Here is a 20,463-nt window from a genome sequence, read left to right on the forward strand (position 1 = left end):
TTCTTGGCCTTGTTATTGGTACCTTTTTAGCCCATAAGATCTTAGAAATTAAAAGTGGAAATACATTAGCAGAAGATTGGCCCAAAATTTTCAAAGGAATGATGTGTTTCTCCTATTTTCATACCACTTTTTTCAGGCATTTCAGTGTTGTAAGTGTCAGTACCTTTTTTTTTTTCCTTGGCAGAGAAGTCCACAGGGTCAAAAAAAGTCATGTGTTGTGGCTGTACTAATCTGGTTCTAAGGAGAAAGAATATCAACTCAGATGTACTTTGGTGAATAACAGAAGAGCTCAGCCTTCTCAAACTTGCTGTATTTCTGTGCATATAACCTACACTTCCAAAAATTCGCATCCGTTTAAGAGTCCTGTTCCTTGAAAGTCCATATAACCTTTGTCTTCATATAAAACATGCTCTCAGATAACCTGCACAAAATCCAAAGCAGAAGCAGAAGATAACAGCTAAGGAAGAAAATCACAGGAAGGCAAGTTAGTGAGAAAGAGTCCATTACGAGGGGAGCAAAGATGAAGGCATGCTGGGAAGAAGAGGCAGACTACAGGGCAAACTTTCGTTTCCGTTACCTATGCATAATGCTGAATCACTGATTTTATAGATAACCTTAAGATTATATAGGTGAAAATATAGCGTAAGACACAAAAAATTATCAGTTACATGTATAATAGTGCAGAAAAATTACCAAAATTACAAATCTCAAGCCCTGAGTTTGAGTTAAATACTACTTGTTCAGTGCATTTCAACAACAACAAAAATTAGCTGATATATTAAAAATGTTCACACTGCAGATATCAAAACACAGAGCATATCCTGGAGAACTGTCACCTTGCTGGTAATGTCAACTTCATAAGCTGTAGCTTATGAAATTTAACTGCTGCTCAACGGCACAGTCTGTAGGGCAACGTGGTGGCCTAGACCAGGGTCTACAAAAATGTCTGGGGTAATTTATGTTGGATTAAGAATATCCAGACATATTTGCAGGTCACTAACAGACTGTGGTAAAAATATTACAGAAATAACATACATTAATATATCTGCGTATTTTAAGGATTAAATTGGCTTATGGTATTTTGTTACATCTGGTCAGTCAAAACTAAACAGATTTGAGGCTATTTTTAGAAAGTGAATTTCAAACCTTTTTCTCTATCAAAAAATGTTTTGTATTGTTTCTAATTTATGGCATTGCTTAAGTACCATCAAGACCAGTGGTTGTTAGGAGAGCTTGGGAAGGCAAACACACTTAAATCTGAAAATACTAGGTGCTAGTACTCAGGAAGAACAGAACTGAATGTGAGTAGAAACAGATCAGCCTACCTGCCTTGTGCCACCTGCTATGAAAAAATAAAATACCTAGTAGAAGAGTTGAAACCCAATTTGAATATTCTCTTTCACTTTTAATCATCAAATGTATTTCTGTAAGGTAGGTAAGAATGTATGATGATTTTTTTTAACAGGTCTTCTTCTAAGTAAGGAAAGATATTAGCTATCGAAACTGTAGGCCTCTTTCTAGCTCCTTCTGCAGTTGTCTTTGGAACTAATTTCCTTCTTCAATTTTTTATCTTGTCAAGAGATCCTTGCAGTTTTAGTGGAAAAAACAGTCAATGTTAGTACTATGTAGTATGCAATTAGTAAGCAATGTATGCCTTAGAAGCTTGGGTATAGGTTGAGTAATGAATGCAATTTAATAATTTCAATTGGGAGTTTGGATACGCAGTCCTGACAAATAGTCCTTCTTGCCTTTTTATTTCTTTGTAATAAGTTGTATTTCCTCTTGTGTGCAGTTATAAGTTGGCTTTCTGTCTCTGGTCTTCTGCATGGAATCATCTCATGATCTCTGTAATCTGCAAATGAAATTGATGTTATCACACATTTTTACATATGGGAAAACAAGAGCAGAAAGGTGAAAATACTTGCCTGAGGCCACAAAATATGTCATTTGTGGAACTGAAGTTTCCAGCTCACTGCTGGGGATAAGAAACTTATGTATTAGATCTATATATGCCATGTTCTTTCTTTCCTAAACTGAGAAAACTCTGTGGTTTTGCAGAGGAGGTGTACTGGAGAAGAACAAGAAGCAATCACTTCGCATGTGGAGTGCCGGAAAGGGTTTTCCATAGCAACAGTGTGACAACAAATACACAAAAATCATAAATTGTGTAAAACAGAAATTACCGGTGCATTTGTGTAAGTTAATTAATCTTCTGTCTTTGACCTTCAGGCAAAAGTAGACAATGAGATCCTTGATTACAAGGATTTAGCAGCCATTCCCAAAGTCAAGGCCATTTATGACATTGAACGTCCAGACCTAATTACTTATGAGCCATTCTACACTTCTGCCTACGAGGACAGACAGGAGAGACAGAGTCTTGGAGAGGTAATGAACTGACAAGCAACCCATTCTGCTATAAGCTTTATTCAAAGCCTGCTTCGCTTCTATCCTCTTTTGAAACACTTTATCTAATTGACACTCCTTGATATTGTTGCTGCTGCTGTTCAAAGTGCTTTTTGTCTGTTTGATCTGGGTTTAATGGGAACAATCATGATGATGCCTCATGTGCGAAATTGCACAATTAAACATGCAATTGAACACCTATATTAACACCAGCCACTGGCAGAGGAATGGCGGGGGGAGATTTGCAGCCTGTCTGCATGTGCATTCTCCTAACTTACCTGGATATCCTAGTCTTTGGGTACAGCAAAGTCCAGAATGTGAGGTAAAAGCTAAGCTTGTGTGCTGTACAGCACTGATATTCAGAACAGAATGTTCTGATGTTCTGTGGCAGTAAAAGGATTAAGAGCAGCGGGATGCTTTCCCTCACATTGAAGCGAAATGTATTTCCAGAGCACTTTGCCAGACATACTGGATAAAATCTGAACTAGGTCAGGATGAAGTGCTTTTCCACCTGGGAAAGCAGGTTAGTTGTGTTATGGAAATAGCTGCTTCACACTTTTAAGTGCTGACATTTAGTAAGGATTCTTGTATCCTGCAATGATAGAAAAAAAACCATCTAATTTATTCTCTTAAATTTGTATTTAAAGATATCTGTCAGGTTGTAGGGTCCCCAGTTTTCTCAGGTGAACTTCCATAGCTGCAATTACTATTTACACGGTTCCAGTGCAGATCACGAAGCAGGTTTTTTCATGTAATGCCATCCGAGTGCAAATCAAGACTTGCAGAACGCAAGTTTAAATGGACGTGGAACTGGATTTACTTCCTTGCAATCTCAGTGACTCTACTGGCTGTAACTGAATTAGGTATGAAGATGAGCTGAGGAAGAAGGAAGTACAGTAAAACATTCAGGCACCAGTGGTCTAAAGATGCCCAGGTCAGTGACTGATAACCTGCTCTCTTAGCAACAGATCAGAGCTGCCTCAGTCTTTCTGCTTTGTTCTTTAATGTTTTATAGGGTTAGTTTTTTAAATTATAACATGAATTGGAAATTCGGGAGACTTTTCAGCTCAGGAATAAGAGATTAACAGGCCACAATATTACAGAATTTCCCCTCTCAAATTTATGTTGGTAGTGAATCCAGCTGACATCTGGTTCAAAACCGCTGTGAGCTGCATTGGTCACCTCTGACCAGTTCCACCAGGCCTGACCCATTCCACAAAGCCCTCTGCAAAGACGAGTCTCTTGTTAGTTGCAGAGGAGGAACTAGTCTCACCCAGAGAAGGTGAACTACTTGTTAATCCTTAAGGGGAAGCTTCTCACTGACAAAGCAGTATGTTGGAAGCTGATAAAGCAGTATGGTGGAAGCTGTCTGCCGTTACGCTTGTTCTGGGGATAGAATCAGCAAAAGCCTTTGGGGTTTTCTTACCCCGTATTTTCACCAGCATTAAATCCAATTAATTTCTGGTGACTACAGAAATTTGTTCTGAAAACAGAAGGGCTCTAACCTTCTTTTCAGAGGATCTGGGTTTTCCACGCAATGCTACTGCTGGGTTCTGTCACCTTGGGCAAGTTACCTCACCTCTTTGTACCTGTTTCTCTTCCCGTCCCTTGCCCTAACGAACACAAGCCCGTCGGGGTAGAGTGATCTCTTACTTTGTGTTTGTGTTGTGGTAATCGAGTGACACCCCAGTCTTGGTGCATCGTACGTCAGTCACCGTCATCTTTAAAAAGCAAAGGACGTGACATGTTTTGTCATGGAAGGGATTTGCAGACTTTGAGTGATTTAACATGCGTTCTCTTTGCGAAGTGTGTGTATGTGGTGGTGTTAAGTAAAAGGGGACCCTGAGTTTAAGCCTGTACACTAGAAATGCCCTTCACCCCAATATTAAAAAAAAAAAAAAGAAAAAAGCGCCAAACTTGGCTAAAAAAGATTTCTGGGTGTAGAGGGGGGATGTGCAGGAGCCACCAAAGTGAAGGCAGGAGAATGGGCTACAAGCAAATGACGTACTTTAGCCACAGAAAGTGAGAAGACACAGCATGAGGCTTTCTTCTTTACTGCAATGGCAGGGAAATGCTTCACGAAGTTTCTCGCTCACCTCTCCCGTTCAGTCACATCCCCGTCCGGCTCCTGTGGGAGCCTGTCACGGCACGTGTTTGCAGACAGCGCCATCTGGCGGGGCGCGCCCCGCACTGAGGTCCTCCCGCCGCTGGCGGGGGGGAAAGGCAGCGCATGGCGGGGTGGCTTAGCTGCTGGTATAACAGAGATGAAGAGATGCAAAGTGAGATCTGCAAACAAATCTGCTGCTACTGAGGCTGACCCTTAAGGTAGTCATAATGTTTCCAGAAACTGTCAGTTACTCAGGTTCTTAATGTCCTGTAACTTCGGCCCTGCTAGCAGCAGCCTGGTGAGCACTGAAATCGCCTGTTCTCGGCTCTGACTTTTGCTGCATAAATATTGAGAGAAGCAGCATTTTACCTGCATGTCCTTTGTTTCTAGTATTCTGTCTGTTGAAAGTACTGAATGTCTGTAACAGCTTTCAGTAAACAAGCTGCCGTAAAATAAAAGGATTTTTTCTAATGTGATAGATGCTTCAAAATGGAGCAGGCATCCTACCTGGTAGTTCAATAAAAAGACAGTTAAACTGAGGTCTGTGTGAAATGCTGGAACTTGTGTTACAAAATGACACCTGTAAAAGTTTGCAGAAATTTCCCAGAGCACAAAACGACCTGTACAACTTTAGGTATTAGAGCAGCCCCTTTGATCTCCAAGTGATAGGGCATTGAGCCTGTTGCAGTGAGTAGAACTTTTACTGTAAATGCGGTCAGAATAGGCTCTCTACCCAGACTTTTTTTTAAAAAAAATCTGGAGTCATCACTCTGTATTTCCACTGGATTACTGTTCTGGAACTGAGCTGCACACTCTATTTTGAACTGACTAGTGTAGACTTCTGTGATAGACCAGTTTTTAAAAGATCTCATAAACCCTGAAGAACCAAGCATTCCTTGGCAGACTCACAGTTTGAGATATGGCAAATTCACCTGTGCATGATAAAATAGTAGGTTGGCTGCAGAGTGTGGTGCCATTTCCCAAAAAGCAACGAGATGATGTCAGAGAGTGATGGAGTAAAAATACATGAAAGGTTGATCAGGGATTCAGCATGTTACTTTCTGGGATGTCTTCCCAGTCTTAGATTCCTGTGACTGTCTTTTACAGTAGTGATTACCTTAGCATCTAGGCAACCACAGCAGATTATGGAAATTTATTTACTTACAGTAACACATAAATTACTATTAGAAGAATGTGGGAACGCACATCACAACATGTGCTTTTTTCATTCATACTGAAAGTTTTAGATTAGCTCTCGGGTTTTTGTGGAGGATGATGCTACGAAGCACTGTGTACGATATGTTTCATGTGGAACAGTTTTTATGGCTGCTGCTGTTAGATTATAATGAAATGGTGGTTTGCTGTATAGAACTGGTACAGTTGTAAGGATTAGGAAAACAAGAATGTAAAAGACATGCAAGGCTTTGATGGAAAGTAACAAAAGCAGTCTTTAAAAAGCTTTATGGGAACTTGCTGAAAGATGTTCTGTACCCAGATCAAAAATGTCACTCCTTTGTTTGGATACTTTGCATTCACAGTGTCACCAGCTCCGTGAGAGTTAATGATCTCTCAATGCAAAATGTGTAGCTGGATATTTCTTACCAGAAATTCTGCATAGGTTTTACACTACTGCTGTTGTATATTATTGTAAGTTAGACCAAAATCAGCAGTTTTGCTTCTGAGACATTATCTTAATAGCTGTATCATTCTATAATAATTGTGGTCTTATTTAAAAGCATAATCTCTTGCTCAGTTTGTTATGGCAATTGAATAATACTGAAGTTTAGTGCATGAAGAAAATAATTAAATCCTGATCTTCCAGCTTCAAATTGTCTTGTGATTAAAGAGCACATAACTGGTGATTATACATAGCCTTTATTCTTGTTTGTACCATCAACGTATGCATGATCTTATGCTTCATTTCTAAAGGTATTTCTTGCCTCAGTTTCCCTATCTCTGTAATAGAGACTTTTCATAATATTGTGCATATTTCTGCCCACTGGCATTTGTGCAGTTCTTTCAGTATACATGCTTGTAATCCCTGTCTGTTCTCCTTACGTAACCATGGAAGAACACAGAGATTTAAAGGAGATCATATCAAAGAAATGTTGATGACAACTACATACTCCTTTGCATGGGTATGAAATGTAAGGCCTTGGGGAGAAGCACATTTTTGCCAGAGTTTGTGTGTTGGAGGAAAAACACACTTAGTCCTGGAAGTTATTCTGTATTTCTGATGCAATGCAAAGCTCTGAGTTAAGATTATTTACTTTTGATTTCCACTTTAAAGATTTCTTCATAACAGGCATGGTTATTAAATTAATAACCCTTTCTGATTTTGATCTTTACAGCTATGTTTTAATTACCACAATGATTAGATGGCTGAGAGATGATGTTGCATGGTATTTGACTGAATTAATCACGCTTATAAAGATTCTCCCAGAAACTTTAATTGCTTCAATGATCTATGGACGAGTTCCTAAACAATGTGGAAAAAGCAAGTTCCGGTGCTGCAATGGCCTCAGCAATTTCTGCATTGCCATTTTACGTTGTCTTATATCCATGTATCTGGAGCAATGTTTAGATTTTCTGGCCCAGGATATGCAATGATGTTTCGGTAACCTTATTTTTTATGCCTTTGCAGTCTCCAAGGACATTATCGCCTACCCCTTCTGCAGAAGTAAGTTTGGTGGAACCTTTGGGGGCAGTATCTTACTGTGATTAGAATTATTCACTTCAAGTGCAGGTGTTGATTTTGCTATCAGTCTGATGCATCTCTGTTTGCCACGTAGACATGTTTTAACGTAACAAAAAATAACTGCAAAAGGAAACCTTAAGTTCTTATTGACAGTTTGTACAAAAAATGAAGCTACCACTCCTACCCATGTGTTTTCTATAAAGCAGAGTCATTTCTCCAGCAGAGGTCACTTCTTGCACATTCATCCTTCTTGTGGCACAGGTGGATCTCAGGAACTGGATGATTTAAAGCTAAAATGCTGCTCTAAGCATCTAAATAATAAGCTATGTTCGCTACTAAAACATGTGCAGTTTTGTCTTGAAGAAAACATAACTATGGTTTGGTTTGGTTTTGCTTTTCCCTAGGAGTTAATTTGAACATCACAATAACATGGAACATTTGGGAAGTCATTTCTCAGGATACAATAGATGCCATTGCAGAAGCATAATCATTTTTGGGGCTGGGGAGTGTTGCTTATTTGCAATGTAAAAGTTGCAGTGATTGCTACATGTTAAAAAAGTGACTATAAAAATTCTTGTAAATCTTCATGCATGAACATCAGTCCTGTCCCTTTTGTCCTGGTTTGGTTCGCTTTGGGGAGTTTTGGGCGGGTCATTTTTTTGTTTGTCTTGAGGGGGTTTTGTTTATTTTTTTATTGACTTTTTTTTCCCAGGAAACCAAGTAAATTGAATTATATATGAGAAGGTGTTATGTTTTCAGATACAAAAAGGAATCTAATTTTGATACTAAATACCTTTTGATGTAGCTAGTCAAGACACATGGTAAATGAAGCCATAGAGAGATCTGTGCTGCAGCTATGGAACTCTTGCTGGTCTCCAAGTTAGCTAGCTCAAGGCTAGCTCATGTATCTTGTGCAGTACGCTGCATACTCTGAATGTACAGACATACTCTGAATGCAGCTTCCCTTATGGAGCCACAGGAATGTGGGCAAATCTAGGATTGTATAGAATTTAATAGAAATTACAGGTGGAGCTGGAACCTTCCAAGACTGAACTCTGAACCAGACTATAAAAATGGAGTCTTTGGAACAGATCATTAGAGAACAGTAATAATGAAATAGGTTGAAAGCTTAGGGGATATTGTTATTTCGGTAGCTTCTGCTGTTGTCTTTAAATCCATGGAAGTTAAGTGCTGCTAAAGATGTGTAATCTGCATTTACATTTATTAGTGAATGCTTCTATTCTGCAGGGTTATCAAGATGTTCGGGATCGCATGATTCACAGGTCTACTAGTCAGGGCTCCATTAATTCTCCAGTGTACAGTCGTCATAGCTACACACCCACCATGTCACGTTCCCCTCAGCATTTCCACAGACCTGGTAAGGGCAGCAGCATTAGAAGTATATGTAAAACTATTCTTTCTTTATTATGTCTCTTGGTGGTGCAGCGAAGCACTTGTTTCACTTAGCAGTGAAAATTCAGGCTTGAAAAATTGTTGCATATTTTAATATCTGCTTTTCTACCTGTTTTTTGTTCTTGATTGGTGCAGTCTTTTGCACTAGGCTGATGAGTGTTTATTACATCACAAATATGGATCTTCTGGTTTTGTTTCTGATGAATTATTTTTTAAATCTTTGTATGTTTCTGAAAGCGAGCAAAAATTTGCAGCAGTGAATCACAAACTTCATTTTGGAATTTGGGAAAAGTATCACATATTGGAAACAAAAGTTATGGCTTGACTCTACAAAAGTCAGTAAATGTAGGATTCCTCCCTCCTAAAAAACAATTCATTTAAAGCTTGGTGCAGCCATGGAATCTCAGATTCAGGAGCAAAACCTTTAGATACTCCAAATTGCTAGTCATTTTTTAAAACATAGACTCATGGTTTGCGAGGTAGATTTCTTAATTAAAGCCATAGGCAATTGCTTGGGAACATTTAAAAACCACAAACTTCATTTACTGGCTTAGCAGTGATGTACAAGTTCTATGTATAATATAGAAAATGTACAGGTCATTCAGGTTCCCAGTGCATTCAAAATTACTGATTGTGTATATAAAAGCAAGATATGAAAATGAATTGTTCATCCACACCTAAACTGCATTAAAAATTATCTCTAAATGCAATTCATTGAATACTTTTCAGGACTGATCTTATTGTTTATGGTAATGAATTAAATCTTTGTGATCTGTTTTTAAATTAAGTGATACAATCACGCAGTTCCATCTTCCTTGGTGGTTACAGCTGAACAGTTGGGATGCCAAAAGCCCATATACTAGGAGCTGCATTTTTAAAATTAAAGATTTATAATAGAGCCACCACTGTAGAACTTGAATGCTGTAGCCATTTCCTGCTAGGGGTGGGCTGAAAGCAGCTAATTGTGTCTGTCAGTGAATGCCTTATTTAAAGGACCCAAGGGAGGTGGGACAGAAGCAAATTGTGTCTGGTACTTAGTGCTGACAACATGACCATGTTTTAAGATGACATTACAACTGAAACCGAAAGAGACTTAAAAACGTGAAAAAGCTGCAAACTTCTGTCTCTCGATTCTGGCAATTCTGAGGGGATTTTTCCATCTGTATCAGTCCTATCAGGGATATGAACAAATCCAGGCCCAATTCCAGACTTTACTGTGATTGAGTTTTACTGTCTGGGTTCAGTCAAGGACCTTCCCCAGAAGCAGTCTCTGTTTGTGTAACTCTTGTGACGGGTGGATGGGCTCAAGCCAGAGTTTAGATCCAAATGTAAAATCTTCAAAAGTTTGCAGCCTGAGGGATTTTCTGAGAAGATATTTGTTCAAACTTATCTCTGTTCAGATGATCTCATCTTTGGCTCACCTGTTTCTGTTTCTCATATGACACAAAAGTAATTGTGTAGAATTTATCATTTTGATCTTTGCTACCCTGCTTTGGGGTAATTGTTAATGCTACTTTATAATTTTCCTACAGTAATTATTCATGTTGAATAATAGCACATGTATATTTACCATTTTTCTCCTAATAGCACTTCTTATCGTCATGTTTTTTGCAAGAATAATTTCTCTCTGAATAAACCCAGTGGCCCCAGATAACTTCTCTTTGGCTCCCAGCTAGCCCTTGAGAGAGAAGTGAACCACTGTGTTGACGTTGTCAGCATAAGGTTCTTCAAAAATTTGAGTACTACAAGTTCTGAAAAAGTTTGCAGCCTTTTCCTCCCGCAGTGCCCTAGCTGATGTTGGCAGCATTTTTGGAATGTCTTAAAACAATAGAAAATAGCTTGCATGTCTCTTGACTGACATTTTTTAGTCAGGCACTTTTCAAAACAGCTGCTTTCTTAACTAATTGAGCGTCAATGTTTGTGATGTTTGCATGCTGGTAGCAGGCTACTTCTTGATAACAAGGCATAGATCAGAAGCTCGTTAAGCCAATAAATGTTATGCCAAATTAGCGATGCAGTTCAAATCTGAGCCTCTCTTCTAATACTTCCTGTAATTTTGTCTAATATTTATGAACCCTTCGGTACGTCTTTAACCTTTTTTTTTTCCTCCTTCCTTCTTTCCAGAATCCTAATTGTTCAATGCCTTTTTTTTTCTTCCTTTGAAGCCTCCTTCCCTGCCTTTCTCTTATTGTTTTTCTTTGTTTTCATTTTGTTCTGCCCCCCGATTCCCTGCTGCTGCAGAGCTGCTCTCTACTGGTGTGCAGCGGTTGTCATACCTGCGCACTAGCAGTCTCAGCTCTACTCACCATGACTCCCGCCCCAACTCCCCCTTCCGACACCACTTCATCCCCCATGTCAAAGGTAAGGAGCCAGGCCTCCCCAGGGAGTACCCTCCAGGCTGGAGATTTATTAGCATTCTGTCAAAGCTAATAAGGTGTATCTCCGTAAGGCTGTCATTGGCTGTATAGCTGAGCATGCCTCGAAATGTGCCGTTACACTTAAAACTACGTTAGTATAGACATAATGTCCTTTTTTCAGAGGAAATATGTCATTTCTAAGGGCCCTAGTTGAAGAGTCATCAAGCAATTACGTATTAGAAATATACAGGAAAGCATTATCATTTACTATTTAGAACGTATATGTGCCTAATTTACCTTCTTTCTAAAAGCAGTACATAACAACCACTACAGCAGTTAGCATATCAAATTTAATTATTATTTCCACATTCTTAAAACATGCATTTAAAAATTGACTACAAATATTGCCTGGATGACAGCAAGGTGATCAAAAATATGGAGAAGAAGAAAAAAAAAGATTATATAAAGATCAATGGCAACAAGGAAGGTAATCATTGTTAATCACATTGGCAATAGTTAGTGCCCAACAAAGCAAAATTAAAATCTCTAGGCCTCTCCTCAACTAGTGATAATCAGCAGACTCTGCTGAAGACAGTAGAGTTGCAGGGATTTACACTACCTGAGGATCTGGTCATTTCTCTTTTTTTCAATCTGTTATTTTCCATGGTTTGATTTGGGGGAGGGTTGTTCTTTCATTGTGTCCCTTCAAGGAGCTCATTCAGATCAATAAGCTTTTAGTTTTGTTTCTTGCTTTCTGTGAATGTGGTTTTACTTTTATTCCTATTGGAGCACTCTCTGGCTGTGCTGTCTCTTCTGTTGGGGGAGAAGGTCATAGCTTATATCACCTACGAGAGCTCAAAAAGAGGCAGCTGAGTAAGTCAAACATAGATTCTATTCCGGCACCGCTGCTTAATGTAGATAATCATAAACTGGAGATAATCAAAAACAGTTGCAAGGGAGTTGTTGCCATGAACTTTCAAGAAATGCTAATAGATCTCAACTTTATAGCTCTTCCAAGCATTCAGATCACCATTACTAATTTTACTCTTGCCTTTTCTTAGATGACTTTTGTTAACATGCACTTTCAACTTTCCTATTATGTCACTATAAAAAAAAATCTCACTTCAAACTTAAAAGATTGGGACCCTTAAAAATAGATACACTGCTCATTTCAGCATGCAGTTAATTCATAATCCTTGCAATTTCAACATTTCTTTGCTGTAAATCCAAATTAATGCTCACACTCTTTCAAGTGGCATTTTCATTCTTTTTCTGTTGAGAAAATAGCTTCTTCAATAGATAAATCAGAAGATCTATTGGAAATCCATGCCTATTGTTTTCAGATTTCAAAGAATTACCTGGCGTGTAAATTAGGTATGTATCTCAGTTATCGATACAAAAGGCCAAGTGGGATTACAAGCACTGTAGGCAAAGGGGTGGGTGTGGTTCTTATCAAATATGTCACGTAAGTCATTGTAAGAATTTACAATTTTCTGAAAATTTTACATAAAGGTCTTAGGCCTGGACAGGATTTATGTGTGGTAACTCAGTAAAGGTCCTGAAAGCTCAAGCTCGTATCGCTGTGACAGTGTATGCCGTGTGAGGATGGGGTACATTTGAGAAGGGGCAAGTAGCAGGTACCCACATCTTGTAATTCACATGGCTGAGCTGAAAGAGTAGTCTTTCAATACTTGGTTGAGAGAAAGAAGCACCTTCTTAAGGTGACCTAAGTTTCGTGCCTAGCTTCGTGTGGTGGGAATATCCACATAGTTTTCATTTCTTTTTGTTTTTTCTCCCTGTGGAGGAAGGCAACTACTCAAAAAACAAAAATACACTTTTGTGTTTCAGTTCAACACTGCAAGCTGAGTTCCCTCAGAGCATTGAGCCAAACTCAGACATTTATAAAATGTACACAGATAAAGTAATTTGGGGTATACTTGGTAATAATCTGGAAGAAAACACAAAATAGTATTGCAGAGTTCCCTGATGACATGCAGACTGGGAGACTAGTAGTCAATAAAAAACATAAGCAACAGTTTTCTCAGTGAACAGTGGTAGCCAAACATAAGCCATGCTTCTAAGTGGTGTTGTCCATCTGTACATGCTTGGAAGAACAGTGACTCTGAAGAGGAGTTGACTGTTCCAGTGGATGTTAGGATGGATGGATGGATAGATGGATGGGACAGCAGAAAGAGATGCTGCAGCCAGAAGAGCTAAGTAGAGACACTAGGTACTTCAGTAAGTTCTACAGGGAATTGAACTGGCAGGTCCACAGTCCCAGCAGGATGGGTGACATAAGAAACACTGCAGAAGCTTCAGAGAAGGACCATCAAATAGTTTCAGCTCTCATAGTGAAAAAGTTATGGCTGCTAATGTATTAACACTATCAAATGGAAGGATTTGGTAGTGATTTGTTCAATGTCTATGTACCTGTGTGGTAACGGAAAGTTCTTCCATATAGCAGGCAAAGATACAGTAAGATCCTATGTTACACTTAAATTAGACAAAAATCATCATTCTTTCTCTGACTTGTTTAAGGTGAAGATAAGTAGCTATTGAAGCAGCTTAGGAAAAGTTTTTGTCTTCCCATTACTACAAAATATTGAAAGGTATGAAAGGTCAAAAGACCTTTGTAATTTTTCCAGCATGTTAAGTGACCAACGAAGTGCTCACAAAACATTAGATGAACAAATGTTCATAATGTTCCCTAAGTCAGAGCAAGCTCTGCCTTGTCCTGTAAAAGGAATATGATGGAAGATAGTTCTTAATCAGATATGCTCTGAAAATACACGTAGTGTATGTATGCATATATGTACTAACAACAGTGCACATGCACTTAAAGACAGACAAGACGGTAGGGACTGGTACTATTTTTGTGAAGTAAACCTCTCTACTAGTACATGTAAGTGTAAGTGTTTTCATAGGAAAAGACAATATAGCTTGACCAGTATATAATTCGGGGCGGTTGTGTGTGGGTTTTTTAAACGTTTGAGTAGTGTTGAGTGAAGTCCAGTTGCACTATATTGTATGTTCTCTTCACTACTTCATGTTCGTAAATAGATATTTTGTTATTAACTGATGAGGTTGATCTGGGTGTCCCACATGTTTCTTCATTTGTCATCCTTGCATACCACATGTGTCCAAGAATCCCCTTTTTATGTCTGTGCAGCAGAAAAGGAGGATTATGCTGGCACTGGCTGCATCTAATGCAACTCCCCAATATTCTTATCCATAGGGGTTTGCCTTGGGTATTCTAGGTGTCTGGTTTCCAAGTTTAAAGAACTGCCTTATTTACCTTGAGAGTAGCATTTCTGTGTCTACTGGGGAATTCGGCCCTTGTGAATATATCTGAACTGAGAACTGTAGCACTCTGGAGGTTAATTGGATGTGATAGATAACGTTTACAGTGATTCAAAGAAGAGGCATCACGTGATCTCCTCTTTACTTGGTCAGCCTTTCTCAAAGCCACTTGTACTTTTAGCAGGAAGGTAAACAGTGGAAGTTTGTAAGAAAGAGTTCATAAAGCTATAGTTGTGGGTTTTTTCCCTTTAGGAGTCAGAGAATATGGATCATGGCAAAACTGCTTTGGTAAAGGGGCATAATTTCCAAACAGCATCATGATAATGAAAGTGGCATATGACACATTACACCTGTGTTATTTTGTATCATCAAGCCAGAAAAATAGATATTTAGACCAGTTTCAGTGTGTTTTCATACAACATAGTGCTTAAATAAGTGTAATGCTCAAGCCTTGTAGACAAGGTCAAATGTAAAGACCTTTGAGGAGTGAAGGGGCTAAATATGCCTCAGAAAGTCTTAGTGAGAGTTTGTTGATGTCACATATATGTTGAACGAGCTGGAAGAGGGTGTAATATGCATCAGCTTAGACTTCATTTAATCTCATTGGGACTATCCATTGAATTTAGTCTTGTCTCAATAAAGTACTGTCTTTGCTATGAAAGAATCAAAACAAGTCCATGAATGAAAGAAACACTGACCCGACTGAAATCAGAGACAAAACTCTCATTGTGAGCCAGGATTTCATCTCACATGCCTAGAATTTTTCAGAGGCATTCAAGAATATTGCAAAGCCCCCATAAGATTTCCACGTAAAAAGAGCTCCAAAATAATGCTCACAGACCTTCCCATAAGGAATCTACCCACCTTCATAGTGAATTTGGGCCTTGGTTTTCACACATTCCTGCTTTCCTTCCCTGAGGCAGGTCTCTGAAATCAAATGCTCTCTGTGAGTGATAACTATTTTCAGGATTTTCTGGAGGCAGCTGAAAGCTCTGCTCTGGAAAATAGCCGTGCTTTGGCTGTTTCATGACTTTCAGTTCTGTGTGGGAAATAAGGGCTACACATCTGGATAAGCTGATGAATAATAGTTTCACAAATCCTGAGTAGGGCTTAGGGTTTCAGGTGCTGGTGAGCTCTTTTTCCTATGTCTGTTCAGAAGCAGAGCAACTAAATTGCAAGTTGACAGAAGGCTCAGTGTTGGTTGCATATGGGCTTTTTGGCCTGATTCTGTGAACTTAGCTTGTGAATCACACAGTGAGACCAGCGGTGAACACTTCAGAAGGCAGCAGGAACCTGCATTACACTGTGCTGTGTATAGGCAAGCAATTGTATTCCTGACTGCTAGGGGAACCTGCTTAACAAATCGAGCTATAGAAAATAGGAACTACCTGATGGAACAAACAGAATGAAAGAAAAAAAGCCTCTGAATTTCACTTCTGAGGCTGCTGTGCTCAAGTGATTGATTTTTATATTGAACTTACTCTGTTATCTTAACATCCCTCACCCACCTACACAAACACATGTTCAACTTCATGCCAGGGGTGCGGGAACTAGTTTTTCCTACAGTGTTGATGAACTGGAGTGCTCTTGTTGCTTTGTGGAGTTAACACTAGTTATGGCATATCTGAGACAGTAAGAGAGACTTTCCTGGGCAGGCACAGCAAGGAACCCAAATTCAGAGCATGTACAGCCCCTACTTTTATGGAAAGCTGCAAGCAGACCAGCCATGAGGCCCTGGGAGGCAGGTACAGGCAGGCTAGCAGCTCTGCTTTCCTGTGTGCACATGCACGTTCCACAGATGTTGGCACTGCTTTCATAAATTGTGGGTGATTTTACAGCAGCATCTGAAGCACTTAAGCCTCATTATTAGAGTGGGCTCCTCAGGGATGATCTAATGAGAATCTAAGTAGATGTACCATTCCCCTCCTGCAGTGGTTAGAGATAATGAGACTGCCATCCTAGAAAGTGTAAAGGAGAGTCATTTGTCAATACTGGTAGGAGTCATTAGGAAGAGAGAGACTGCACAGGAACCCCAGGAAATACAAGCCAACAGAGACATCTGTAAAGCAACACGTGCAGGATGATACCACGCTAATTGTCGGCCTTGTCCTGTATGCATTATACAACGTTACCAGTTCTCTATAAACAAGTTATCTGTGTACCAGATACAAGATTAGCCAGGATACATTTATGGACGTGAGCATACTTAGTTGTGTCTAGTTGAGATAAAGAGGTGGGTATAAGAAGAGTTTCTTCCCTATATTTGTAGTGTTGGTGATAGAGGCATTGTAAATTGAATATGCCCACATTTTGACTCCCAGTTCCCAACAGGTAGAATGTACTTGTGACTCCTCTGTTATGACAGTCCACAGGTCAATAAATCCCTTTTGATTCTTCCCTTTCATTGAATATACTAATTGCCAATGGAAGGAGAAAGGCAGAATGACATGTCTCCATAAAGGTTATAAATTTTAGAAGTAATTATATCTTGAGGCCATCTCAGCACTGATGTTTTTTTCCCTATAAAACAGTGATTTTGCTGAAAAGTATCACAGTATTTCAAAGGCTGGACAAGTAGAACACAATATTGGTATTGCCAAGTAAAAGACCATAGATTGAGATAGGGCAATATTATTTTAAATAACCATTGATACTGCTTTTCAGAGTTAACAAACCAGCACTTACTGTTACCTGGCCAGAGGCTCAGCATTGCTGCACCCAAAACAGAAAACCACCATCAACTCATGGCATTGAAAGAACATCATGTTTGGGGGGTGTCATGTACATTAAGTCATTCAGGGCTGAAATATCCAAGTGGTAGTATCAAAAATCCATAGAATTTTGCACGTGCATTCTTCTGGACAAATTTTGTACAGCCAAGCCCCCTGAACTGTGCATGTAATTTTTAAAACACGTATGTGCAGGTGGATTAACTTGTGTACTGGCAGAGGCCTCTGTGGCATATCTCTCTCAGCGAGGTTTGTAAAGAGCATTTTTTTTTCCTCCCTTCTGGTGCCTTTTAGATCAGCAGATATTGGTTCAAGTAAAAGGGGAACTTTTCTGTGAAGAAAACTTTGTTTCCCCCCTTTCCCCCAAATATATAAATAAGAAGTGTGCTGAGTCTAAGGTTTTGGGTCCTCTGTTGGGACATAGGAAACCTGTAGCTGGAAGGAGGCCTGCAGTTTCTGGTTTGCTGTGTTTTATAGCCCTCCTGTACTTGTCGCACCCCTCCTTTTTTTCTTGTTTCGTTAATCAGTTTTTCTAGGTTTTTTTAAACCCTTGTGCATACCTGAAAAATGGAAGGGGTTTGATGCTCCCCTACTTTTCACCATTGTGGTCACTCACACACATGTAAAATAAGCACTCACGTGGACGTTTTTTGCTTGTGTGAGTTTGCACTAGCGTAAAGAATGCCACAAAGTAAAAGGCAGCAACATTCTTTTATGGTACACACACAGTCACGTGTTTGGATATCTGCCTGTTAAGTCCTGATGCTTGGCGATCAACCAACATGGTTCTGCAGCAGCCCTCTCGCCCTGACAGACACGGGAACTTTCAGGGCTATTGAATTACTGTGGTGGATTGTTAGGAGGCAAAGAAATAGTCCTGGTAAGAGTAAGCCTACAAATGGAACAAGCCATCTGTGCAAAATGGAATTTAAGTTTTTAGACATTAGATTCAGATTTGCTGAATCAGCGGTAGTGAAGTATTGTTACCATAGCCAAATTTGGCATTGACAGAGATTTGGGGTGAAACCAATGATATAGGTACAGCCACCAGATGGGCTGCATTCCTTTACAAATTATTTTGCTGTATCAAAAATTTCCTGCCAGAGAGCTAAACCAATGAAAGAGTGTGTATAGAACAGTTATGCCTTTTGATATGGGCCAAGTGACCTAACAGCTCTTTTCCATCTCTAGCTTCTGTATGCTTTTGGTTTAGGGAACTGTGGTAACTGCCAGCATCTGCTTCTATCTGCTTGGGAGTTGGTTTCATTTTGGGTTTGCATATCAACTATTATGCTCTGCCTGTGACTTTTAATTCCAAATATCAATCTCCGTACTAAATCATTGCCAAGTAACCTTCAATTTTTCTTTTCCACGCTGCCCATCTAACCACCAGCTGTGAGCACACAGCTTCTGCCTGCATGCCGTCAGAATGAGTCTGAGCTGCTCAAACCTCAACTCCAGCCTGAACGTGAATTTTTGTCTCTGCAGGAATATCAGGGGGAAAAAAAAAAGTCACCAGGGCTACCAGTTCCCATTATTGTTTGAATTTATATTTTTAGTTCAACTTCTTTTCTCCCTGGAGGTTTTGATTCCACCAATTTTTGTTTGGGTTTGATTGGGCTTGCTTTTTTTTATTGCTCTCCCTCTTCTCATTTTGTTTTCTCCATTCTTTCATTGGAGGCAATGAGCCGTCCAGCGGTCGGAACTCCCCTGTCCCCTACCGGCCCGACAGCCGCCCTCTCACTCCAACTTACGCTCAGGCCCCTAAACATTTCCATGTTCCAGGTAGGAGTTGGCACTGTATGTGTCTCTGTGTCCTGTCACAGTGTAGAATGTAGCCTTTGTAACTTTTGTCTTGTCTCCATCGTTTCACGCTGTTTGCCATGAGGTGCACCCGCAGGGTTTGGAACTGCTCCTGTACTTGCTGAGAGGGGCAGTGTGTTAAGAAATGGAGGGGGAGTTTCACTGTGATTTTTACCTATTCTGTTGGTCAGGTGTTTTACTGTTAGAATGCCTTGGTTTTCCAGGTCTGTTGATGGCCATGAGCTGGATATGAGCTATGTAGGGCTTGATTTTTCTCACAGTTGCACCAGCTGAACACCAGCATAACTCTGCTGACTTTGGAGGAGTTGGTTTTGATTCACAGTGGCAGGCAGAACAGAGTTGACCAGTGAGCCATTACGGATGTTGTTCATTCACGTTGCTGTGACTTGTTTCAGTCTTGAACCAAGCAGTTCTAGTTTAGCATTCCGTTCTTTTTAAAGTAGATGAGGATGTTTCTTTACTTGTTTTGTGCAAATGGCTTGGTGTCCTCAGAGAGACCTGCAGATCCACAAGGATATGTATGCCTCAGGATGTCCTCTCTGTAAAGGGCAGTCTCTGTTGTAACGTGAGCTGCACAGTTCTTCCAGCCTCGGAGAAGCTCATCTGTCTTGGATTTTGGTGAGATGAAGGTGGTGTGTCCCTAGTGTTGTTGACATGCATCTTCTGACTGCATCAGCGCTAGCTGAAAGCCTTATTCTATCCAGTTATTCTCCAGGTCCCTTTCAGTCTGGTATCCCTTTGCACTGCCAGAGGTTACTGCTCCTCGTCCTTTCCTCAGATCTGGCAGATAAACTGTTTGAGGGAACTTCTTTTTCAGTCAGTGTGACCTGGCTTGGCTGAGGTAGGCTGTTAGAACTGTTTAAGGCTAACCTGGCTCACTTTGGCTTGCGTAAGCTAAAGCGCACTTACATGAGTAGCTCTCAGTAATAATTTCTAGCGTGGTGGGAGAGCTGTCCTCTTCAGCTGGTGCAGTGCAGCCACAGAAGGAGCTGGGTTCCTATCCTTCTTACAGCTTTCTGGTGTAGATGTGCGCAAAAGTACTGCATGACTACCCTCATAATTTTTGTACGTATTTGCTGGTCAAGTGGCCGTAACAGATCACTAACAAGAATGAAATACCTTAGTGTCTTTGTGTGCAATGAATTTGCCTGTTTAGTCAAGCATGTAGGGTTCTGCAGAGTAAGATTTGCCTCTGTCTCAATAGATTTTTAGGGTTAGCTTTCCTTAATGCCAAAGGTTGTCTCCTGTAACACTTCAACTGGATCTGTGATACACAGCATGTATTTCTAAAATGTTTTTTCATCTTTCATTCTAATGTAACTGAAAACTTTTTTCAGGCAGTATGAAGTAGCAAAATGGGTTTCTGACATTAATTTTCTAGTTCCCAGTAGCTCATTCTGGTCTTCTAATAAGATTTTGACAGATTTTTGTACTGTAGCACTGATTTTGGATTAACTTTTGTATTTGTAGCTGTGCCAAACACATGAAGTGTTGGCTTGGGTGGGAAGGTAGTTCAGAACAAACTAGCTCCTCTCTTAGATTATTATTTGTAACAATATATCTTTTAGACATGCTGTATATTTACTGCATTAGAGTCCTGAGAAGTGTTTTTATTCTGCTTTACATTGATAG

At 39.8% G+C, this 20,463-nt stretch overlaps 1 protein-coding gene across 1 annotated transcript in view; it reads left to right on the plus strand.

The window, feature by feature from the left end:
- Positions 1-20,463, plus strand: part of ABLIM1 (actin binding LIM protein 1) — a 107,574-nt gene that overhangs the window by 72,054 nt on the left and 15,057 nt on the right. The window contains exons 11-14 of the mRNA XM_075718025.1: positions 2,230-2,385; positions 7,155-7,190; positions 8,457-8,586; positions 18,688-18,792. Of these exons, the coding sequence (XP_075574140.1) occupies positions 2,230-2,385; positions 7,155-7,190; positions 8,457-8,586; positions 18,688-18,792 (427 nt within the window). The remainder of the gene's footprint in view (positions 1-2,229; positions 2,386-7,154; positions 7,191-8,456; positions 8,587-18,687; positions 18,793-20,463) is intronic.

This window comes from Pelecanus crispus, chromosome 10 (genome assembly GCF_030463565.1).
Source record: "Pelecanus crispus isolate bPelCri1 chromosome 10, bPelCri1.pri, whole genome shotgun sequence".
NCBI classification, from domain to species: Eukaryota; Metazoa; Chordata; class Aves; order Pelecaniformes; family Pelecanidae; genus Pelecanus; species Pelecanus crispus.